At 52.8% G+C, this 24,924-nt stretch overlaps 1 protein-coding gene across 3 annotated transcripts in view; it reads left to right on the top strand.

The window, feature by feature from the left end:
- The window catches only part of USP36 (ubiquitin specific peptidase 36), a 34,143-nt gene extending 18,964 nt beyond the window's left edge, over positions 1-15,179 (top strand). For 2 of the 3 annotated variants that reach the window (XM_069482937.1, XM_069482936.1), the window contains exons 13-22: positions 427-527; positions 1,372-1,510; positions 4,840-5,523; positions 6,216-6,346; positions 7,984-8,583; positions 9,303-9,502; positions 11,421-11,522; positions 12,191-12,306; positions 12,598-12,749; positions 13,030-15,179. In XM_069482937.1, coding sequence (XP_069339038.1) covers positions 427-527; positions 1,372-1,510; positions 4,840-5,523; positions 6,216-6,346; positions 7,984-8,583; positions 9,303-9,502; positions 11,421-11,522; positions 12,191-12,306; positions 12,598-12,729 — 2,205 coding nt within the window. In that variant the 3' untranslated portion in view covers positions 12,730-12,749; positions 13,030-15,179. The remainder of the gene's footprint in view (positions 1-426; positions 528-1,371; positions 1,511-4,839; positions 5,524-6,215; positions 6,347-7,983; positions 8,584-9,302; positions 9,503-11,420; positions 11,523-12,190; positions 12,307-12,597; positions 12,750-13,029) is intronic. The other variant, XM_069482938.1, reaches the window with a different exon arrangement.
- Positions 15,180-24,924: the final 9,745 nt, after the last annotated feature.

The raw sequence follows: 24,924 nt of genomic DNA, 5'->3' as shown, positions 1-24,924 counted from the left end.
CTTCCTCCGCGGAAAGCGCACGTTCTGTTCTCGTATTCGGGTTCCACTGGAATCTGTAGTGTTCTTGGACTTGTGCGACACCGGAGAGTAGCTGCCTCTGGGGCCTTGTCAGAACCCTAAGGATGGCTTGGTGAAAGCTGAGTGTTGGTGGGAGATGCCGTGGTGATGAGACTGCCCTAAATTTCCTTTATAAGGACAGTTGACATCTGTTGGGGCATCAGGAGGGAACTGGGGCTCAAAGCACACTTTGGGGTCACCTTCAGAGTTATGCAAGTATTCCACATTTTAATAGGAAATCTCTATTGGTTAATTAGCACATGGGCGTAGCAGCAACTAACAGCAGATTTTTTATTCCCTTTTTAAAAGTGAGGATTATGGGATGTTTGTTGACTGTCTTGTTTTCTGCAACTCCCTGTGCTGCTTCAGGCAAGCAACGGACAGTGGTACCAGATGAATGATTCCTTGGTCCATTCCAGCAACATCAAGGTGGTTCTGAACCAGCAGGCCTATGTGCTGTTCTACCTGCGGTAATGAACTCACGCCCTCCCCAGATGGACTCGCTCCTTTTCTTGTTCTTTTCTTGTACCAGTGGGCCTCCCTGGCCTCGTTCTGTCTGGAGGTGCTTGGGAATGCCATAGCAGAGAAGATAGTGGGCAGCTGCCGCCTCCCCAGTCACGCACAATGGAGAGCATCCTCTGGGAAGGACCCTTTCTAGACCAGCTCTACCTGGTTGAGTTAAAGCCTTGGGGAAAGGTCGAGACAGGATTCCGTCTGCCCCCACATTGATGCTACTTTGAATGTAAATGGGACAGTGTCCCTGAAGTAGCTGTGTGGCCTTTAGATGGCGGCCAGCCAGCGTGCCCGTCCTCTGCAGGGAAGCGGTCCCTGCGGGCAGGGAAGGAAGTTGGTGGGGAGCTACGGCAGAGCGCCGTCGGGAGGGGCCTTCCCTTCGCGCTGGTTGTCACCAACCTGGAGGTTGGAGGGCGCGGCAGACAAGGCATGTTTGCTGTTTCACACAACTTGGCTGAGTTTGGAGGAAGCGCTGAGAGGTCTCTCTTGCTTTCTGGCATGTTGAGAATGTCATGTTGGAGAGCTCTGACTGTAATTTGCTCTGTGCTCTGCTTATTTTGAGCAGACATCTGAGGCTCGCTGTAACTACTTCATAGCGGGTGAAGGGCAAGGTGGGATTCCGGAGAAGTGGGTTGCGTGGTCAGGTTTCCCTCGGGCTGTTTCTGCCTTTGCCCTGCCTTTTCAAAAAATGTCATTGTAACCTTGGCTTTAACTTACTCTGGTTTTCTCACCTTCCATTTCTGTGACGCCTGTCTAGCTTTAGTAAGAGGATTTCCCTGACTTGTTTTCTTCCTTTGACAGAATTCCAGGGTCTAAGAAAAGTCCCGAGGGCCCCATCTCCAGAACGGTCCCCTCCCTTCCCAGACGCCCGAGCATCGTTCCAGATCACACCAAGAAGAATGTTGGCAACGGGATTATTTCCTCCCCGCTGATGGGAAAGGTACTTGTTTAAAATGATCCAGGCTGGTGCAGTGGCCTTTGAGCTCCTCCGCAGACCCCTGCATGCTGGGGAGCTTGGCTGCAACGGGAGTGCTTTGCAGGCAGTTTGTGCTATTTTAGTCAATATTATTTCTTAAATTGGTCATCAGCTGACATTGGGTACAGAGAAAGAGGGGGCAGTGATGAGAAAACCTGACCCAGGAAATTAAAATGATAATTCACAGGTATGTCCTGCTCCTTGGATCAACTGTCATTCAGAAGTGCCAGGACACATTTGCCAAGCAACTCTTAACCCTGAACATCTGGGGAAAATGTCCTCACATTTTAACACAGAAAACATGAGTAATTTCTACTAGTGTTAATGTCCTGATTTGGGTACTTAGGCTGTGGTTATGTAAGAGAATGTCTTTGTTCTTAGGCAATGCACACGGGCATATTTAGGGAGGGGAAAAGGACATCGTGTCTGCACTTTACTCAGATGGTTCAGAAATGTAGTATGTGTCGGTATGTGCATTCGTGTTCATGCATGTATACACACAGGTATCACACATACCCATCTATGTAGAGAGAAAATGATGAAGCTTTCGTAGGAAAACGTTAACAATTAGGAAATACGCTTAGAGTTATCTTTGTGTGCTAAGACAGCTAAGAACTCAGTTTCATTAGCAGAGTGGTGAGCAGTTTCCTCTTTATAACATGATTGATCATTTAAAGCTTGGTGAACCCTCTCGATGACTTTCTGTGCGATCCTCTTCAGACTGAAGAGCTGAACCCACACACAGGCAGGCAGAGCCTCTTACAATCTGAAGGGGTTTTAGTCATTTACATAAATCTATTTCCCTTCCAACACTGAAGAAAATATAAGCTGAAATTAGAAGCATTGGAATTGAAGTAACAATTAAAAGATACATGATCTGCTTGCAAAGTTGATGGTCACTACAGCCCAGACCAGGAAGCCAGGAAGCCTCACTTGCTGCGGGAGCTCTGAGGGGCAGAGCATTCTGCCCAGGGATGAAGCTGGGCTCGCCAAGAGTGTCCCCCGGGTAAGGCACACCTGCAAGGCTACCTCCCTGATCATCAGCAGTTTTATTTTTTTATTTTATTTTATTTTATTTTTTTGAGACAGAGTCTCACTCTGTTGCCCTGGCTAGAGTGCTGTGGCATCAGCCTAGCTCACAGCAGCCTCCAACTCCTGGGCTTGAGCGATCCTCCTGCCTCAGCCTCCCGAGTAGCTGGGACTACAGGTGTGCTCCACCATGCCCGGCTAATTTTTTCTACATGTTTTTAGTTGTCCAGCTAATTTCTTTCTATTTTTTTAGTAGAGACAGAGTCTCACTTTTGCTCAGGCTGGTCTCGAACTCCTGAGCTCAAACGATCCTCCTGCCTCTGCTCCCAGAGTGCTAGGATTATAGGCGTGAGCCACTGGGCCCGGCCAGTTTTATTACAAAAATAGTTTTCCACGTACAGTGTGACTGGATAAAAGTCATTTTATTCTAAGTAACAGTGTACAAGTTCCATTGTATATGTAAATGTTCAACAAATGAAAGAGTTTTGCAGTGCAGTAGAAAGATGGATTCCTTTTAGAAAACAGTGTTAATAAAGAATAAACTTTATAAAATGTAGGGGGAAAAAAGAGAAAGAACTCACTAGTGAATTCTCAGTAAACCTATGGAAGAGGGAAGACTTTGTAAGCTTAAAATTGGTAGATGACCTGTCAGGTACAGTGAACACTGCTCAGGTGATGGGCACACTAATGGCCCTGCCTGAAGCATTGTAAAACTATCCATTTAACCAAAACATTGGTATCCCCTTAATATTTTGAAATTTAAAAAAATTGAGGGATGAAATGTAGAAAAATTATAGATTGGCTAAACTAAAATTTAAATTTTTGTACCTAAAATATTAGAAATAAAAAAGACTAAAACTTAAAATGTTTATAACAAAAGATTAACATTTGTAACATAAAGAGCTCATTCCAAGGATTGAAAATCACTCCAGTGCACGTGCAGAGGATATGAATGTTAAAGTGATAAGAGCCAAAAGTAGTGTCAGATTATCTAATAGCAAATGTTTTGAAAAAGAAATACACATTCAGATCAGGGAACGGCAAATGCACTTTGGCGGAATGCGTCAAATTTTGTGAAAATAGTCCTAATCTGGTAACTCCATTTCCAGAGTATGAGCATGGAGTGTTAAGTACAGAAAAAGCTTCAATCTTTTGATTGTTTGTTCAACCAGTATTTATTTATTTATTTATTTATTTTTTTGAGACAGAGTCTCGCTTTGTTGCCCGGGCTAGAGTGAGTGTCGTGGCGTCAGCCTAGCTCACAGCAACCTCAAACTCCTGGGCTCAAGCGATCCTACTGCCTCAGCCTCCTGAGTAGCTGGGACTATAGGCATGCGCCACCATGCCCGGCTAATTTTTTTTTCTATATATGTTTTAGTTGGCCAGATAATTTCTTTCTATTTTTAGTAGAGACGGGGTCTCGCTCTTGCTCAGGCTGGTCTCGAACTCCTGACCTCGAGCGAGCCTCCCGCCTCGGCCTCCCAGAGTGCTAGGATTACAGGCGTGAGCCACCGTGCCTGGCCTTCAACCAGTACTTTTTAAGCACTCACTGGATACCAGCCCCTTGCGCTAGTGTGGGGGTTGTCGTAGCCAGCGAGAGAGAAGGTGCAGCCCAATGGGGGTTTGACAGAGGACGGCCCACGTTAAGCCTTTAAGTCCAGGGTAACTGTTTTCCTACATCGTGATAAGGGTTATGAAGGAGAAAGGATACTCGTGCATGTTACTTTACTGTTAATTACATTGGCAGTTGGAGACAGTATAGGTTACATTAACCATACAGTGAGGCGGTTGCTAGTCAAACATTAAGGACATTTGTTGAGAATATAACCTATAAAAAATGCTTCGGATTATAGCATTAAGATAAAACTGGGGTGTAGCTGTGCAGGCCAAGCCACTGAGAAGAAAAGACCAAAAGGAGAAAACGCTAGTATGTTGATAAATGGTCATCGTTAGGTGATGGAGCTTTCAGACGTTTTTTTCTCTTTATACTTTTTTGTATTTCTTAAATGCTGATGCAGACATACTGCTTTCATAGCAAAGTGGGCATGAAGGTAGACAGACACTCATATGCACTCAGGTCACCGAAGACTGAGGCTGTTGGCAAAAGTAACGGCATCTTTACTGAGGAAACGCTTGGTCTTGGGTTTGCCGATGGAAGGCCGTGCTGCTCTGAGAACAGGCTCTGGCCTTGCGGGAGAGCTGCCGTGAGGAAGCGGGTCTTCCTCGGGGGTTCTGACTGTGTCTTCTGCTTTGTTGTCCTTCAGCGACAAGACTCGGTGACGACGAAAAAGCTCCACACCACTGAGGAGATTGGTGTGCCCATTTCTAGGAATGGTTCCGTTCCAGGCCTGAAGTCACAGAATGGATATGTTCTTCCAAAGCCACCTGTGGGGTCCCCTTCCCCTAGACTGCCCCAAACCCCCACACATGCACCGACCGTCCTGGATGAGCCCGGAAAGAAGGTGAAGAAGTCGGCACCCCTACAGCACTTTTCCCCACCTCTCAAAACTTCTCAGGGGCCACCTGGTACCAGCACGTTAAGTAGCAGCAAATGTGGGAGCCGAAGGCAGGGCTCCTGGGACGGCAGGGACACCGCCCACTCTACCTCACCTAAGCTCCTGGCCAGAGCCGCTGCCAACGGGCACGGGCCGAAGGGGAGTGACGGGAGCTCCGACCCCGAGACGGGGCATTCCAGCAGCTCCAGCCCGGAACACTCTGCCAGCAGTGACTCTGCCAAGGGCCCCCAGAACCCCAAGAGTGGAGCTGCCCCTTTCTGTGATTCTCAGGAAACAAATGGTTCTGCCACTGGTCCCTCCAAAGCCCCACCAAATGGAGCGGATTCCAAGGTGGTGAAGCCGAAGTCCCCTGTCCTGAGTAGCTCCGCCCCCGAGCCCGCGAGCATCATGTCTCCACCACCCGCCAAGAAGCTGGCTCTTTCTGCCAAGAAGGTGGGTGTGCAGGGGTTTTGTTGCTGGAACGTGTTGGCAGGGCTCAAAGAGAAGGTCTGATTACAGTTTGGGGGATGGGGGACATTGTCCAGGGGCTTTGGGCCTCCCTTGTTCCAGGGGAACAAAGTGGTTTCCAGACTTTCCTGGTCACGTGCAGGTTACAAAAGGGCTGTCCTGGGATGAAAGCGGTGGAGGGTTTGAGGGACTCTTGGTCATCCAGTGACACTTCCATGTGGCTCGTGGCGGTCGGCGAGATGGCAGTTCCCTATTTTTGTAGATGGGAATGTCCTGACTGAGCCCCAGAGGAGAGCGGGCCCCACTGGGACACATCTAGGTGCTTGGGCCCGGCGGGAGGAGCCCAGAGAGCAGAGGCTGTGGGGCTGGCTGGCGCCTCCGTAGCAGGCAGCTGGCGAGGTGGCGGCGGCACGAGGATGTAATTGTCTTGCTGAGAGTTTTGTTAAAATTTCCTTCGTTTTTTCCTTTTTGTTTCTAACCAAAAACACTTTTCTGATTCTTCTTCTACCCTTCCCCCCACCCCTCACCACCCCCTTTTTTTCTTCCTTCTGTTCCTCATCTTTCTTTCTGGGCTTTGTTATTTTTTTGTTTTTATTTTTTGTTACTTTTATTTTCCCTCTTCACTCACGGAAACCTCTTTTAGACCACCAAGTTTTTATTTATGTCGATAACTGCAGGCCAGCACCCTGCGGAGGGCGACCGGCAGTGACCTCCGTCCACCTCCCCCCTCACCATCCTCCGACCTCACCCACCCCATGAAAACCTCTCACCCCGTCGTTGCCGCTGCGTGGCCTGTCCCTAAAGCCAGGTAAGCTTTGGGCACGGGCCGTGCCGGGTGCCGACTCGGTCTCCCTGCGGCCGCGTGCGCTTGGCTGCAGAGGAGCGGACGGCGCCGTGCGCTGCGGAGGTACAGGGGCGTCCTGCCCGAGGGCCCCCTCGTCTGCCCGTGTGACGAAGGAGCCTGGGTGGTCAGAGGCAGTCGGTCTCCACAGTCATGACGTGCCGATGCTCTTTGTTTTTGCCTGCGTGCCACATCCGTGTGGTGACCTGGCCTGGCCTGTAGCCCTGAAAGGCCCTGAGTGAGCCCGGGGTCCCGGGAGCCCCTTCAGGGCCGTCTTGCCGTGTCGTGGCTCCCCACCAGGACTCCCCGGGCCGAGGTCTGGTTGGGGTCTCCGCCCTGCCGAGCTCCCTGCCTGGGGCTCCTGTCCCGGCACGCTGGCAGATGCTTCCTGAAGGTTCGGACCCTTCCCTCCCTGTGGAGGCTGTCGCACAGGGAGGCCTTGACCTCCGGGCTGTGTTGAATGGCAGGTTGAGAATCAGTGACGGTGGCTGTCTGATGGCTTATGGGGACGTGACAGCCTTTGGTAGCTGGGGAGGAAGGAAAGAGTGACGGGTGGGCGGGGAGGTGGGCGGGGTGATTACAATTTGCCTTGGCGCTGCTGGGTCTGAGCCCACTGTCGCGCCAGTGCACACGCCCGCCTCTCCCCGGCATGGCCTGGGCCCGTCTGGGTGTGTTCCCGCGGCCTCGGCCACCTCTCCCTCTCTCTCCCTCTCTCTCCCTCTCTCTCTCTCACACACACACACACACACACACACAGCCATAGCATTGATATTTTTGCACATGGGAGGTCCTTAAACATTTGAAGCATATTGGGTATTTTTTCTTTGTCTCTTTGTCATGTAACCTTTTTCGAAAAAATTCCGGAAAACACTTAGAGTGGTATGGTACAGCATTATAGTGCCATTGGCACAGCCATGATGGTTTGTTTAGGCTTAGATGATGATGATGACAGTCCCGTGTGGTTCAGTGACCGTGTGAGATAGGTGTGACTGCCACTCACTGACAGACAGGGATGCTGCAGCTCAGAGGGGGAGTTACCTTTCCTGGGGGCTCAGAGAGGCTCGCCTGGCGTGGCGCGGGCTGCCACCCCCACGCGTGCCGCATGTAACCCGGCCTCGCACACCTGTCTCCCCAGCCTCCCGGCTCCGCGCTCAGAGGCAGACAATAGTGGAAGGTGCGTCGTGCCCAGACTTACCCTCACGAGGCTCGTTGCCTGCATGGGAACACCCTGAGCCTTTGGGAGGTTGGAAAGTTAATCGTAACAGGATTTTTTTAATCTTACCATTTACGGCTTCCTTTAATGTAACACATTTGTATTAAAAATTTTAGAAATTAGAGTTTGCAAAAATGCTTTGAACTGCTTGGTGACAAGAAACTGCGACACAGAACAATTCTTACTAACTTTGATCTTAAATAGACTTTGAATTTATCATCAACCTGTCTTTGAAACATACGTGTAATTTATGTATATCTGAGAATTAACAGGGAAAAACCTTTTTGAAATGCTTAGGTGGAGGGAGGGGGTGAGGGTGGGCAGAGGAGTGGCTCCGCCTGGGTCCTCGGTCTCAGAACAGCGTCTCCCCATTGCCTGGCTGTCCCCACAGGGCTGTGCCACCTGCTCCCCGATCACCCAGCCGTCCGCAGCCTCCCATCAGCCCCAACTCCGCGTCACTGTCCAGTCGCCCCCAGCCCCCAGGGACATCGGAGCCACGGAGCCACCCCTCTGCCTCAACGGCCGTGCCTCAGGTCAACAGGGACTTCATGTCCCTTCCACACCAGCTGCCAGAGGCCAGCGAGTCCCCCCAGAGCCCCTCTGAGAAGAGGAAAAAGAGCTGCGTGGGAGAGCTCCAGGGGTCAGGCTCAGAGACGTGCCTCCCACAGCACCTCGAGGGGGCCACTGCTGCCCCCACGCCGCACGGGAAGAGGAAAAAGAAGAAGAGGAAGCGCCCAGGGGACACGGCCACAGCCATCCCGCAGGAGGGGCAGATGCAGGGACGGCCTTGGAGCCCTGAGTGCAGGAAGAAGGGCCAGACAGAGCTGCCTGCCGACAGACCAGAGGACAAGGGCACGCGGCCACAGGTGAATGGCCAGCAGATGGGACGTGTCGTGGGCGGCCACCACGTGAGAAACAGGAAGAGGAGGAGGAAGGAAGCGGAGGGACTTGGTGAAGAAGATGGCCTCCACCAGGACCCATCTTGGCACAGGTAAGGGCAGGAGTGAGGCAGCGCCTCTGTGCCTCCCCCAGGAAGCAAGGCACAAACAAAACCGTCCCTTCTCAGGTAGGTGTGGTCTGGACGTGTGGTATACTGATCTGAACTTCTAAAATGTGAGCATATGGTAAAATGTCTACTGCAATAAATGTCAGTGGATTGAGGCCGGGCGTGGTGGCTCACGCCTGTAATCCTAGCACTCTGGGAGGCCAAGGCGGGAGGATGGCTTGATGCCAGGAGTTTGAGGTTGCAGCGAGCTACGATGACACCACTGCACTCTAGCCCAGGCAATAGACTGAGACTCTGTCTCTAAAGAAAACAAAACATTAATGCATTATTTCTGAAAGTGACAGTGGGATGGACAGCAATGTCCAGATCTTGGCCACTGCTGTATGCACAAGATGGCCCAAGGACCCTGGCCCAGGTCAGGCTCTGCGGTTACGAGCAGCCTGCACTTCCAGCTCGTTGGACGTGCCCCACTTAGGAAGGGACGTGTGGCTGTGGGCAGCAGGCGCTTGCAAGTCCGCCGCTTTTCCAGCCCCGCAGAGCACGTGCTCACGTGCCCAAGGGACGATGTTGCAGGGGACAGCCAGCCTGCTCTGTGCCCTGGGTCCCATGGGGTGGTGTTTTCTACAGAGTTGGGGCTGTCTGTCCGTGAACCCCTGCTCTGCCTCCGGTTTGCAGAGAGCTGACTGTTGCCTCTGACTTCCCAGCAGCTGCTCTCCCACGGACGGCGGCGAGCCTGAGCCCATGGCAGAGTCTCCGAGGAAAAAGAAAAGGAAAAGAAGGAAGCCAGAGTCACAGCGGGAAGCAGAAGAGAACGAGCCTCCAGAAGGCCAGAGGAGCGCCAGGCCCCGTGACGCCGCAGCCCCAGAGCCGTCTGGGAGCCACCAGCATCCTGGGGGCCGCGTGGGTACGCGCCTGGGCTTGCAGGGTCCTGGGGATGGGAGGGCGAAGGTACGGAAGACCCAGGGGCTCCGCTTACCTTTGTTCCCCCCAGTCTGTTCCCTGGGGCGGCAAGGTCGAAGCTTCTTGGAATCAGAGCATCCAACTGACCGAAACCTCCCACAGGAGGAGACTCGGTACCCATGAATCTCAGACCTTTCTGTGGACACGAGCAGTGGGTCTTCTGATTCGAGGCTTCCCACAGAGGACTTGGGTTCAAAGTTAATCTTCCTCTACCTCTTCATGTCACTGGGCCTTCCTGGAGATAGCGTCGTTCTCTTGCTGCTGGGAGTCTGTGGCTGTCCTCAGACACCACCCCCCACTGGAGTGTGTTTGGTTTTCTCGTTTTCTTCAGGGCCGGCTGGGGCAGGCCTCAGCAGCCTCTTGCCATAGACACGTCTGCCAAGCAACGGGCAGAGAAAGTCATCGCCGCTTGGGCGCACGCAGCTGGGCTTGACTGAGCCTGCCCTGCGGTCTGGGGGACCCAGTTATGTTAGTGCATTTGGGGTCAGATAGGACCCTAGAGATTGATTCATATTTATTCAAACTCCCAAGAAAGGGGCTGGGTGCGGTGTGGTGGCTCTTGCCTGTAGTCCCAGCTACTTGGGAGGCTGAGGCAGGAGGATCGCTTGAGCCCAGTGAACCAAGATGACACCATTGTACTCTAGCCCAGGTGACAAAAGGAGACTCTGTCTCACAAAAAAACAAAACAAAACAGAAAAACCTCCCAAGAAAGGAACTTAGCAATAAAGCTGGAATGGTATGAATTGTATTGCAGAATACTACCGCTGCGCGGTGAGCACTGTGTGTGTTGCTGGCCAGCAGATTGTTCCAGAAGAGGCTGCACTAAGTGGTGACAGGCCGTGCTCCATGCAGTCCTGAGAGCAGGGGAGCTGGCTTGTTCGTGCAGGGCACTGAGGAACGTGGTTAAGCGCTTGCAGTGTGCCTGGGACAGTGCTGGGTGCTGGTCAAACGTCCCAGATCATGCTGCCCAGGCCCTCAAGGCTAACCACCCTATGCCAGAGCCAGGCAGGGACGTTTTGCACACAGCGGGCCGGTGCTCAGCTGCATGGGCCCTGGAGGAGAGCACCCCCCGCTCTGTTCTCGGAACTGAGCACTGAGGAGAGTGGCTGAGTGGAGCTGGGTGTTCCTGGTCTCCAGGCAGGAGAGACGTAGCATGTCAAGAGCAGGCAAGTGGCTCTGCATGGCCAGGTCCCAGGGCTATGCTGAGGGGAGGCAGGAGAGGGGGGCTGTGGACGCCCTTGTGCTGGGGTCACTGGGCCCAGAAGTCACTGGAGTCACTGAAGAATTGGAGGTGGGAGAGACAAGGTCAGGTTTTTGTGCAGGGAGGGGAGCACGTTCGGGAGTTGTGTGTTCATGGGTACGAGGGGACTGGGCAGGAGGCGGAGGACTAGTTCAGAAATTGTTTCCAGAGCCCAGGGAGGGTGCTGACTGCTGTCCTAGCCCAGACGTGCCAGGTAGACCCGCACAGTGTTGACAGTGACTGGGTTCTCCCCTGGACAGAGCTTGGGAGCTTGAGGGGCCCCTTATGGCGGCACTTGGCTGTCCCCCAGCTCCACAGCGGTACGTGGCTTCAGGCTGGCTCCAGTAGGTGAGGTGGGTTCCATTCAGAGCTAGGTCTCTCCCCTCTCCCCAGCGAGGACTTACAAACCAAAAAAATCCCTTATAACCAGCAGTGTGTTTAGCCTTTTTGTTGTTTTCCATCTTCTGTTTTTCACAAATTGACTTGGATGAGAGCCCTTTCTGTTACGTAAGGTCTTTGTTAGTATCATTAGTAAGTTTTGCAATTCTGTTACAAGTAAAAATCGTGAGATTGCTTCCTTGTGGTTTATTTTAAACGTATGTAAATGCTACTGTGATTGCAGGGCTGGGACAGGCTCCTCTTGTATCCTGGAACAGAGAGCGAGAATCCGATGTGGTCCAGGAATTGCTCAAATATTCATCCGACAAAGCCTACGGGAGAAAAGGTACCGGCTTTGAGATGGGACTTCTGTTTTCCTTGGGTTGGTTTGTTTCAGAGGCGGGAAGGTGTGGGGTGGATCCTGGTGTGTTGTGAACGTGGAGGGAAGGCATTGCTTGGCTTTAAGAATGGGAAGAGGAATCTAACGCTTGTTGGAATCTCTTTAACCCCTTGGCCACGGCAGGGGGTTCTGTCCATGGAGGCATCCAGAATAGCTTCTCCCGGGGATCCAGGAGCAGAACAGGTGCCTCTGGGAGGGCCGGGCCAGGCAGAGTGTTAGGGTCTCTGGTCGGGACAAGGGGCAGAGTGAAAAAGCCCTTCCAGCCTCGGTAACACTGGTTCTTACGTGGAGTGTTACTTTTGTGAGTCTGAATTGAGAATGAACACAAGATCTTTGTTCTTCAAAGGAGGGCCTGGGTTTAAAAGAACTGAACTTCAGGGTTGGGGACACGATGATGATGAAGAGAGTTGCCGGTGAGGTTTCTGTGCTGAACATCCTGCACACATCGTGTCACTCTGTCCTCCCCTTGTCCTTTCGTTGTGCAGTTTCACCAAAAGGTGGCACTCAAAAATTTTGAATTAGAACAGTCTAGTTGGCAAACGACATTCTTGACATCGATCCGCAGGGTAGCAGGTAATCCACGAACATGCTGACACTGCGTGTCTGTCTTACAGTTTTGACCTGGGCTGGCGAGATGTCGGCGATCAGTCGGGATGCCATGGAAGACAGCAGACTGGCCCGGGCCGAGACTGTGGTTGATGCCTGGGATGAAGAGTTTGACCGAGGGAAGGTACGATGCATGGTCATGACAGTGGGCTTGATGGAGCAGGGAGGACCTGGGCTCAGAGCAGCTGAGGGGCAGCACCAGCCCGTCCCAGCCCAGCGTGTGGTTCCTTCCTCAGTGAAGCAGAGGCAGCAGGGACCTCCCACGGGAGGGTGTCCTGGAGAATAACTCTATGCGCAAGCACGTGAGAGTTGTGTCTGCACAGAGCAAGCTGCCAGCGTATGTGCGAGAAGGAGCCACCATGGGTTAGGTGGGAGTCTTTTTGGGAACTGTGACACCAAATAATTCTTGATGTAGGAAAAGAAAATTAAAAAATTCAAGAGAGAGAAGAAGAGGAACTTCAACGCCTTCCAGAAGCTTCAGAGTAGACGGAACTTTTGGGCTGTGACTCACCCCGCCAAGGCTACCAGCCTCAGCTATCGCCGCTGAAGATGCTGCTGTGGAAACAGGTCAGTTTCATGGCGGGTGTGTGTGTGTGTGTGTGTGTGTGCGTGAGAGAGAGAGAGAGAGAGAGAGAAAGAGAGAGACGTGGGTGTGTGTGAGATGTGGGTGGGTGGGTGTGTCTCGGGGGCGCGTACCAGCCAGTTGCAGGAGAGGACCGCGTGGTGTTTTCCAGCTACAGTCAGACGCCATGTGTTGGTTTCCTGCGTTGGACTCATGCCCGAGGGTGGCAGTGGGAATGGTAGGTCTCATTGCTCACTGTCAGGACCAATGTGCTTTGTCCCCCAGCCTCCCGGAGACAAGGCATCACTTCCTGGATCTGAGGGCTCTGTCTATGGAGACTCTGCTGTCCTGTCACCTCCAGGCCGCTGCACTGTGAACCTGCCATGGTGGGGGCTCTCCTGGCACCACTTTCTGCAGATGACCCAATGCAGAGGCTTTTGGGCTTCTATAGGCCAGGACGTCTGTGGTGACATTCATGACAAACCCTGCAAGAGAAACCATAGCATGTGTGTCAAGCAGAGATGACAGCACACCTGCGGGACATCTGGAACAGGCCGACCCTCCTTGTATTCGTGGACAGTGGAATCTGTACCAGCAGGTGTCTGCCCCGGGTCTGGGGCTGTCAGAGAGGGCGAGGGACGGTGTTCACCACTCGCGGGTGTCTTCATGGCTCTCGGGGTGACAGACGTGCGGTGGGCTGCTGCTCTTGGCGAGCTGTCCCTTGCTTCTCGCAGCTGGTGCTGCCTCTGAGCACGGCCCTGCCCGTGTCCGCGGGGCCTCTGCCTGTGCGCCTTATCTGTCCTCAGAAAGGAAGAGCCCTGAGGCCACCCCACATGGCCACCTCTCCCTTTGATGGAATTGGGGGGTGGCCCTACAGTGCACCTTCCCTGTACGTGACTGGAGACCGGAGAGCAGGGCCTGTGGGGCGGCCCTGCGTCACCTGCGAGCACAGCTGTGTCTGAGGCTGCTGGTCCTTCTGGGGCGTCTTTGCTGGAGCCTCCTCGGCAGCTGCAGCTACCACGGGTCTCACTGAGATGGTGTCTGGGGTAGAAATATCCATTTATTTTACTACTTAACAGTAGAAAACATTTACTTCTGGCCAGGCCTGTGGCTTCCATTAGCAATGTGTTTCCTTTCCCTAATACGCACATGCCGGCTTTGCTCAATTTTGTGAGTGCTTTTGAATTTAGATGAATTGTATAACTTGAAGATTATTTTTTATCTTGCTCAAGCTGTGCCTGCAAACTTTTAATTTAATAAATATGGGAAGTCCTCGGTGAAGGTGATGATTTGCAAGAAGAAAGACAAGTGGCCTAGTAGTACCAGAGGTTCAGGAGCCGGTCTGAACCTGCTCCACAGGTGCACGTCCTCGTCTTCGCCCCTGGGCCGTCACAGGTGGAGGGGACTCATGTAGCACTCAGGCTGTTCTCGGCCCGGCACTTTCTGACTTTGTGGCCTCTTCACGGCACCCCCTTCGGTTGGAGCTGTTTCTGTTCCGCCCCCCGCTTGGGGTCTGGGTTCATGCAGGGGTAGAGGAAGGAGAGCTGCTTTCTTTATATGAGGAGATATAGTCATTTTTCTATGTGGGTGGTTCTTTTTGGTTTTTCCTTCCTATTTTCATATTTCTCTTTTTACAAAAGCTGGGAGAGCGTAGTGATACCTGTGCCTGATCAGGGCCGCTGCTTCCGGTCCCGGCAGCGGGTGACGGAGGGTGCCGGGGGGCCTCCCCCAGAGGGCTGACCTGAGTGTTCGGTGGCTCGTACACTACCATCGTGAGGGACACAGCCACCTTTGGGGCAGGCCTTTCTTTTCCCCTTGAGGTGTTGACGTTCATTCCTGCGGGAACTGTTTGCCCTGCCGTGTTTTTTTCTGTGATGTTCTGTCGTTGAAAACCTCAGTTGTCTGCTAGACCCGATTTTGTCTCCTTTCTTCCTCTCCCTCTCCTCCAAATCATGCTCTTCTTTCTCCACTAGATAATTACGAAACCTTTTCCTGAGGAAAATGTATCCATTATTTCTCGGGCAGTGGTGAGTGCTGGCCTGACCTTCTACAGCATTTATCACTGTCGTCGTCCACTCCTTTCCTTCCACAGAAAGCCGTCGGCCAAACACGGAAGGGAAAGGACAAGGCCCAGAGAATCAGTCCGAGCTCTAGGTGACATGTACATATATGAACATAAATGACTAAAGCCTTTACGCTGGCAGTCACCTGGCTGACTTAGGATCTGGGTCTGATTAACTTTGTGCTTGGGGGGAGCTGGAGGGGAGCGGGGGCCCTTGTGCGATGGCCACCTCCCAGGGCTCGTGTCCCCGCACTCACCTGTCCCACGCCCTGGCCGTGTCACCTGTGCGTGTACAGGTCTGTGTCCCTGGGCACTGCGCCTCCTCTCTGGGGCCTGGGAGCCCCACGTTGCCACAGTCTTGGTGCAATAAACATTGTGCTTTTGTGAGTCCTTCCCCTGTCTGGTCTGGTTTTTGTTTGACTTTCGAAAAGGCACATCCCAGCCACCCCAGTCTGTCTCCCAGTGCAAACGAGCGGTCCTCTCTGTCGGCTCGCAGGTGGCCATCGGTTACGGGGAAACTGGTGCCTCCGGCTCTCTGTGGTGGAAACACTTAGAGCAGGTCTTATTTAGGAATAAAGAGGAATAGAGAGAGATACTTAAATTTATTTAAATACTTACTTAAATTCAGGAATAAAAAGAAATCTGAATTGGTTCACTAAACTTTGTGGGGGATTTTGAGTGAATACTATATTAAGGAAACTCAATACCCCTGAGGTTTTTTGTATTTTTTTTTTTTTTAACTGAATAATGTTTGGATTTCTGCAGGGAAAGATGAGGGAGAAATGACAGATTTTACTTTGAGATTTCCTCACAGCTGGAAGAATGGGGCAGGCACTTGGACTTGGATCTCCCGAGCTTTGCTTGTGCAGACAGGAGCAGGTGCAGCCCCGGGGTTAGTGCCAGTGCAGTCCCCTCCGTCCTGCCACGTCCCAGCAACTTCAGCCACAGATGAGCGGGGTATGGTAAGGACATGGTTTTTGTATGAACTGGAATTCTCTGTTGATACAGGAATTTAACTTAGGCAAGTATGGAAGTTGCTGGTGTTAAGCAGATCTGTCCCGGCCACAGAGGGGCTGTGTTGAGCAGGGATCAGGGTCTGCTGGTTCCACCTGTCCTGGAAGTTGAGGTCAGGCCCGAGGGGCAGGCAGATCCTGCAGGGGCGCCTGGTGATCGGGAGGTTGCACTTGGCGAGAGCAGCCCTAGTGGACGGGTGATCAAGAAACTCCATGAGTCCTGGGGCGGAGCTGGGTTCCCAGTCCAGTGGCTTCTGTCCGGAGTGGTGCTTGGCAGTTCTGTTATCTGACTCCTGCGGCTGCTCACCTCCCTCGGTGACTTCTCGACGCTCTCTCCACCGAGACACAGCCATCAAACACAAGATACTACCCGCAGTTACCTCAGGGGTTTGGCCCAGCACCTCAAAATGAGGACAGCCAGGTAAGAGCAGGGCAGGCAAGGCGGCAGGACCCAAACCAAAGCGGGAGGCACAGGTGGGTTGCAGGGAGCCGGGCAGACTGACGGGGCCTTTGCCAGCCAAACTTCCAGTCACAGTCCGGACAGTGGGTGGGGTGGGGTTCTGAGACCTGGGAGGATAGGGGAGACCATGGCTTTTTCACTGGTAACAGCTGCCTCCTGACATGGCTGGTTCTGGGTACATATAAAGGTGCACACGGTGAAGTTCCCGCACAGGTGGCGTATGGTCTCGTGGCAGGCCCCGCAGCTCCAGGTGGGGCGATTGCTGTCACAGAGACACGTGGGGGCCACGAGGAGCATGTGGCAGCTCTGCCTGAAGTGCCCAGGTGGGGTGATGTTCTGAGAGGGTGGTGGGAGTGGGGGTCATGCCCACAGGACTCCCGGATAGCCCTAGGTCCGTTGGCAAAGCAGAAGCGCAGGTGTGGCTGGGTTGGTGACTTAGGCAGGGAGGGTTGCCAAGGCCCAATTTGCCTTGCAGACTCCTGAGACTGACAGTCTGCGGACAGCCTGGGGGCGGGGTGGAGAGCAGCGGTTGGGGTGGGGTCACCTGATGGAATCTAGAGAAGAGGCGCCTGTAGTCATTTGGGAGGCCAGGCTGGCTGTTGGTTTCAGGGAGGTGTTTAGGTGGTATTGACACGTTACCAGGACGGAGAACCCAGGGACAGTCACAGAAAAGAGAAGTGGGCAATTGGTGACCTGAATCTTCCAATTAAGAAAACATCCAGTTGTCTGGATGCCTGGGTAACCGGGTGGGCGTCTGTTCACAAGCCCTGGGCACACAGGAGGCGTGGCAGTGACAGGCACTGAGGGCCAGTGCTATGCTGGGCGCTGTGGCGAGAGTCCCTGCCCCGGTAGCTTGGACAAGCTCTACATAGACGAGGACGCTGATAGAGCTGTCGTGGGTGGGGTCACTCGATGCTGGGCAGTGCAGTTGGTTCGGAGTCCTCCTTCCCTGCTGCTGGCTGAGTAGCGGCGGAGGAGATCATCCAGCTGCTCTCGGGGGCGTCTGGTTGCCCATCTCAGCTGGGCTGCGCTTGTCCTTTGGGATGTCTGTCCCTGGCCCTCCAGCAGCTGCTGTCTCTCTTTTCCAGTGGTTACTGCAAACGTTTTGCCCTCCGACTGCCCGTGTGCCCAGTACTCTTGGCAAATGATTTCTAATCCTGCTACAAGAATTCTCCCACCCCCCCAAAACACACAGATCATGGGAAAACGAAGGCTAAAACCAACTTGTCTGCATCTGTTCCCTTTTCCCTCCACCCTGGGAGTTCCCAGCGCTCATGGTGGTGGCTTATGGTGCAGGAGCACCTGGGGAAGTCACTCAGCAGTCAGGTGAGCGCAGTGAGAATTGCGGGCGACGCCTGTGAAAACAAGTGATCTTAGTGGACAGCAAGGACGGAGAGCTGCTGTCCTTGTCCCGTGTTTCAAACTTGGGTGAGCACCGGAGTCCCCATGGGGTCCTTGAGACACAGGTTGCTGGGCCCCCTCGGCCCCTCCCCCCACATTCTGTTTCAGACCAGCTCTCTTGGGATGGGGCCTGAGAATTTGCATTTCTGACGTTCCCAGGGACAGCGGCTGCTGCAGCTGGGCACGGACCACGCTGGCTGGCGGACCTGGTGTTCTGACTTTGTGGTTCTCAGGTGTGGGTGGGGCTGGGGTGGGAGAATGAGAAGGAAAGTCCGGTGCAGAGATGGAAGAAGCCCTCAGGGGACTGTGGCTTGGACCTCCTGTTGGGACCTCTGCTGATGCCAGACCAGACACCAGACCTGCTCTGGAGGCTGACCCTCCACTGCTTGGGGACCCTGCTCCACTACATCTCCCATCTCCCTCCTGCATGTCACACTTCTCCCTTCCTTCTGTGAACACACTCCTTTCCCACCCTAAAAAGCCCCATTTTCTTCTGTCCCCTCCCAGCCAACCGCCCCCCCCTCAGCCAACCTTCAGTTTGCTCTCTGCACCTTCACCCTGCGGAGCCCCCAGACCACTCCCCCCTCATCGCACCACTCAGGGACCCGATTCCCAAATCTCAGTGGCACTTGGGCTGATGACTTCTGCCCAGGGTTTGACAGACACCATTCACCCCCAGCCCCAAGAGCTCTTTTGTCCATTAAATGAGTCTGTTGCATTTGACGAACACTCAGTGTGTAGGCTGAGCCCAGAACCAACCAACTCCAAGCAACAGATCCCACTGAACGCATTTTCCTGGGTATGCCACTGGCAACTCCCTGGCCAGGAATTCAGTGCTCTGTCTGCCCTCCTCCCGCACTTGGGGGCCCCCATCCACCCTGTCACCAAAGCCGGAAGCTCAGTGCCACCCTCCGCCCCTCCCTCCTGCCACCCACATGTGTCAGTTGTCAAGGTCTGGCTCCCCCCCCCCCCGCCCCCACCGCCTGAATCTCTGCATGGGTCGCCATCTTTTCTCTCCTGGATCCAAACCACCTTCCTGCTTCCCCCCCACCTTCCCAGGACAGTCTTTTAAGACAAGAAACACTAATCAAATCCTTCCCCAACATAAGGTTTCCCACCCCCAAAGAATACAGTCTCCTGAAGGCCACTAGGCAGCTGTCCGACACCAAGTCCCAGGACCTCAGGCCGCACCGAGGTGTGGCGAGAAGCCACCCGCTGCGGGGTGCCGAGAGTAGGAATGGGCTTGCTCTCATCGCAGTCTGTCTGAAATCATCGCTCACGCTCGTTGCTTTCTCAAAGAACTACCGTACGTGTCCCCGCTGCAGAAGGATTAAGGTGGGGGCAGGTTGGAGCCGGGTTTGAATTGTGCCTGGTGACAGCGAGGCGGCCAGACTGAGCAACGAGGCCTGTGTTCTAAGGAGTCTGCCGAGTTAGCACCGTGAATTTGGGTCAATGTGTGGTTTTCTCCTTTAAAATGTAGAGGTTAGAGTACAGTCATCGTGCCTGTCAGCAGTCACTCTCGCTGCCTTGGGTGCGTGTGTCACTGGTTCTTCGTCTGCATCATGCAGGAGGCTGACGATGAGAGGAAGTGGTAGGACTCGGCTGCTGAATATCCATTAGGTGTCATGTGAGAAACATGCTCTCAGAATTGCTGTCCTTTAAGCAGGTTCTAGATATTTAGGTGGCCCATTGCCATAGTAGGACCAGATTTCAACCCACAGTCTAAGAACACAGCAAATACTTGCTGTGAATGCGTGTAGGGAATCTAGGTTCTTTTACTTAAACCAATGACTTTTCCATGGCCGTTTTTAAATGAATGTGTCAACCTTCAGTATCCCATGTTGGGAGTTGGGGTTGTTAAAATGTACCTCGTGTAGTTTTTTGTTCTTATGATGTTAGAAATGGTCAATGTTTAATATGCTTTTTGTCCCCTTTTAAATGTATGATTCTGCCATTCTCTGTCTTAAGTGGCTCCAGTTAGATACGTCCCCTTGGCAGGGACCGATGGTGGTTGTCCCCATCCAGGGCCCAGCGCGTACCGGCCACCAGGAAGTATTTGCTGGATGAGTGAACTGGGAAAGCTACTGGAGGGCGGTGGTTTGTGAGCACGCGCTCAGACTCTGCGCAGGAAGCGGCCGGCCCACCCTCCGCCAGACACGGGCTCCACGTTCTCCTCACACCAGCTCCCCTTTGCGTTGCCTTCTCTGCACCCTACCCCCACCCCTTCTTGGTTTTTTTTCATACGTGAAAACATTTTGGTGAAGCCTAGTGGGAACGAGAGCATTAGCTCCTCTGTTCTGAGTGAATGCCCAAACCGTGGCACGTGGCCAGCTGTCTTTTGGGTGGCATGGGAACAGTTGGTGACAGCTGGATACAATCAAGTTCCATTACAAACAGATTTTAAGTGCCATTGACACACAGAAGAAATTGCAAGCTTCAGCAAAATAGAATCCGGGGGTTTTCAAAGCAAGACAATGCCCCAATCCCAGCCTGTGCGAGCAGTTTGCTTGCGGTCTCCGACGTGTACCCAGCACCCTTTCTTCCCCAGCGTACTGCGCTCTCTGCACAGTCCAGACTACAGAATCGGCGAGTCCAGGAGAGGATCGCTCCCTGGCTGAGCCGCTGCATCCGTCGTTGTCTTTTTTTTTTTTTTTTTTGAGACAGAGTCTCGCTTTGTTGCCCGGGCTAGAGTGAGTGCCATGGCGTCAGCCTAGCTCACAGCAACCTCAAACTCCTGGGCTTAAGCGATCCTACCGCCTCAGCCTCCGAAGTAGCTGGGACTACAGGCATGCGCTACCATACCCGGCTAATTTTTTCTATATATATTTTAGTTGGCCAGATAATTTTTTTCTATTTTTAGTAGAGATGGGGGTCTCGCTGTTGCTCAGGCTGGTCTCGAACTCCTGACCTTGAGCGATCCACCCGCCTCGGCCTCCCAGAGTGCTAGGATTACAGGCGTGAGCCACTAAGCCTGGCCCCTCATCTTCTTTTAATGATTTATTGAGGACACCTGAATTGAAGGCCTAACCACTGTGTTCAGACCCAGGGGGAGGCTGGCTTCTAGAAGAGCTACTGCCCCCTGCCTAGGTCACCTCCTTTTGCTTGGTCTGGGGGAGTCCAAAGGGCTCAGGTAGTGATTGGCCAAGTGACAGCCCAGCTGAGCCTGTTTTTTTTTTTTTTTTTTTTTGTGAAGTGGGTGTCCTGATGCATTTCTCAGCCCTGGCGGTCCCTGCTGTCCCCACCTCTGGCGAGATGCAGAGGCGAGGGATGGCTCATCAGGGAGCTGCTGACAACTGTGTTGAGGGAGAGGCCTCAGAGGATGTCGTGGTGTCTGGTGCTCTGTCGGCCTCAGCGGCACTGACACTGTGGCCCAGAGTCTCTCCACATCCACATTTCGTCCTCGGCCCAAGGTCCCTTCCTCCATCTGTTATTTGAGCAGGTGTCGGCTGGGCTGTTGGTTGTTTCTTCAGTATGGGGTAGTGGTGGGGGGTGTCAGCACTCAGGCAGAGAGGACACACAGTCCTCCCTTCTACGAGACTCGCCAGCTTGCACGTTCTGCCCGGCACCCATTCTGCTCACTGGGAGAATGGAAGGGCAAGGAGATACAATTAATGGTCTTAGAAAAAGGACCCAGATAAAATAGGGACATTAGGAAGAACTGGAAGATAACAGTAAAATCCCTTAGCATAGCATCTATATGGTAAACACCCTCTAAAAGTTTTATTGTACAAACTAATTTAAAATACGTAATACACCAAGTGTGGTGGCTCATGCCTGTAATCCTAGCACTTTGGGAGGCCGAGACCAGAGGATCGCCTGAGGCTAGGAGTTCAAGACCAGCCTCAGCAACGTAGACCCCATCTCTACAAAAAATAAAAAAATTAACCAGGCATTGTGGCACATGTCTATAGTCCCAGCTACTCAGGAGACTGAGGAAGGAGGATCATTGCAGTGAGCCATGATGATGCCAACAGCACTCTAGCCTGGGCAACAGAGTGAGACCCTGTCTCAATTATAAAATAGGTAAAACATGAATATAGAAATTTAAAATTTAACTTAAAAGCTGTGTGCATTAATTTTCTAGGGCTGCCAACAAAGTACCACAAACTGAATGGCTGGAAACAACGGGAACATGTTCTCTCTGTCACAGTCCTGAAGGCCAGAAGTCTGAATCAGGTGTTGGCAGGGCTGCACGCCCTCTGCAGGCGAGAATCCTGCCTCTTCCAGGTGGCTCCATGTGTTCCTTGGCTTGTGGCCACCTCACTCCGATCTCTGCTTCCCTCTTCACGTGGCCACCTTTCCTGTGTGTCTGTGTGTCCAAATCCCCCCCTTCCTATTAGGATACCAGTCATACTGGATCAGGGCCCACACTAATGACCTCATCTTAACTTGATTGCTTCTGCAAAGACCCCATTTCCAAACAAGGTCATAATTAATAGGTACTGTGGGTTAGGACTTCAACATATCTTTTGGTGGGACACAATTCAACCCACAACAGCATGAAAGGTTCTCTTCCCAGAGACACTCGTGGCCACCCGTCCCGGCTGTACTTCGCCAAGGGTCCCTGGTGCTTACCCACTAACACGGGAGCCGCAGCAGGTCAAGGCTTTTGGCTGCTCTCTTCATTGTCCAGCTGTGCCCCCAGCACCTTCAACAGTGCCCAGTACGGCACAGGTCCCCAACCAATATTTGTGGAATGACTGAATATACAAGTATAAGTGTACAGCACATATATATGTATTTTTATTGCAAATGATTATATATCATACACCACTGTTCTGTCCTGGCCTTTTTCAATTAATATAGCTTGGAAATTGTCTCTCGTTAGTAAATACAGAACTCTGCCTCAATCTTTTTAAAGCCTCTGAGTGCTCCCTTGTAGGAAAGTATCATAATATATTTAACCTGCTTCCTGTTGATGAATGTTGAGGTTGTTCCTAAAGATGTTTTCAACACCAGAGCATATACACAGGCAAAATATATTTTGAGTTACCTCTACTTTAAAAATTTGATAATTCTGTTTTTTTGAGATTATGATGCAAGACAGGGGTGGCTAAAGGAGGAGGCACCTCCCCCCAAGAAGGTTGTCAGATGGATCAACTCTGGGTGAAGCCAGCGTTTCACAGCCGGAAACAGGTCCAGGTCGGGTATTTGTCCAGGTCACACAGCTAATTAAAAGCAAATCTGGAATGAAAGCACAATTTCCTAACCCATTTATTTCTTTTCCAGGAGAGGAAACTGCATTTCTTGTTATCTAGAACGAGAGTCAATGTTTGGGAAGTCCAGTGAGGCACATTTAGAGTTGACCAATAATGAAATAGGCCGATGGGAGGGGTCACACCTCCCCAATGGGGATTTCCAAGACAGGTCCTGCTGCCTTTTAGGGTCATTGCCAGTGCCTTGGGCTGGGCTCTCCTGGAGCAGCTCCTGGGTGTGGCACACTGTGCTAGGTGTCACGTGGTCCCCGTACCATGATGGTCCTAGACTACCTTCGTGTGGACATGTGATCCTGAAGGTCCCAACTAAAACTCTTGTAATCTTTATAGCTAGCATCAAACCAAGAAAGAGCTATGCATCTGGGACTGGAATTTTATTTTCTTTTTTTAAAAAGTAATGCATTCACATGTTTAAAAACAACCAGACAGCACAGAAAGATAATGAAAAACTATAAAATGAAAAGTAGGTCTTGACATCCCCTCGTCCTACAGTTTATTCCTGTTAATCTTTCTGTATCCTTCTAGAAAAAAAATGTTAATGCATATAGCAGCACATGTGTATATACATGTATATGTAGTGTTTATACCTATCAGCAAGGTTTTTAAAGTGGACAGGTGTGGTAGTGTATTGGGGATTAGAATACATTAAAAGTACACAAAGATTTTGTGCTCTTGCTGCAGATTTTGCTGACACCCTCAGGAAGGAATGGCTGCTGCAGCTCATTCAACAAAGAAAACGAACTCAGGACAGGAGGGCCCACAGAAAAGTTTTGTAGTTTCTACTCTCAGCTGGCCAAAAAAGCCCCAGAGGTCCAGGGATCTCCATGGAGTTCTCCAGGCCGTGTTCTGTGTAGGGAAGGGGAAGCCATGAGTCATTGGAGGGGAGAGGTTGGTTCTGGGAATGCCATTCTGTAGCATGGGGGTTTTCCTCTTCGTCACAAAGAAGGAGAAAGGCCCTCAAATTTCCCAGTGTCTCCTTTGGCCCCTTCTTGCATTTCTTGCTGTATTTTAAGCAATTATTTCAAAGGGACAGGTATGCTGTCATGGAGTGGGTAGGATCTAGCATGGCATATGGGAGATGTCCTGGACAGGGACCTACTACCTAGTCCTGCCTCAGCCTCTGTGTGCGACCCGGGCCCCTAGACGTTTTTGGGCATCAGTTTTCTTGTCTGAGAGTTCATGGGGCAGGGTGCTAACAGCCTTCCCAGCGCATTAGGCGGCTCATCAGTTGTTCAATTAGGAGACACCTACTGAGGACTGGGTAACCTCTACGTGCTCAACTGCTACTGCCCAAGGTTCAGCAGAGGGCAGCTCAACTCGTTCATCCAGCGCGGGCAAACAGAACGTGAGCCGTGCAGGAGACGGTCCAGAAACCTGTGACTTTAACAGGCGCAGGAGTCAGCTTCACTCACATCCTGCAGTGCTGGGAGGCGGGATGCCCCCTTTGGAACGTGATCCAGGTAAATTCAGACGACAAAGATGAGGAAGTATAAGCAGTAAACTTGCGACATTCACACGTAAAGGTTCAGACCGCAGGAATAAGCGAATTACCATGGCTTCTGTGGCCTTCAGCCAAGGCCTGGCCTCCCCGGCAAGCTGGGCCGGGCCTGACGTCAGCAAAGACCACCCTGCCCTCGGTGGCCAGACACGAACCCAGGCCTTCGAGGGCAGCCTGGCACCGGCTGTGGCCTGGCCCCGCCCAGCGCACCACCCCCGCGGCTGCACCGCCCTTGCGCAACCGAAACCTGCGCGGCCCCGCGGGGGCGGGCGGGGGCGGGACCTAGGGGCGGGGCCTGCGGCGGACGGGGGCGGAGCCTCGGGTGCTCGCGCGTGCGCAGGCGCGGGCCCGGGACGTGGCCGAGTTCCGGGGGCGGGGCGCGCGCGGATGGTGGGCGGGGCTAGGTTCGGGGGCGGAGCTCGAGCGGCGCGCGTGCGCAGGCGCGGCCCGGGAGGCAGCCCCGCGGGAGGCTAGGGGCAGCGCCGGGCGCGGCGCGGGGGGCGGGGCTCCGGGCCGGCTGAGGCAAGCGG

The sequence above is a fragment of the Eulemur rufifrons genome, chromosome 9, assembly GCF_041146395.1.
Source record: "Eulemur rufifrons isolate Redbay chromosome 9, OSU_ERuf_1, whole genome shotgun sequence".
Classification (NCBI taxonomy): Eukaryota; Metazoa; Chordata; class Mammalia; order Primates; family Lemuridae; genus Eulemur; species Eulemur rufifrons.
Note: the sequence above shows the minus strand (reverse complement) of the source record. Positions and strands in the feature narration are given on the sequence as shown.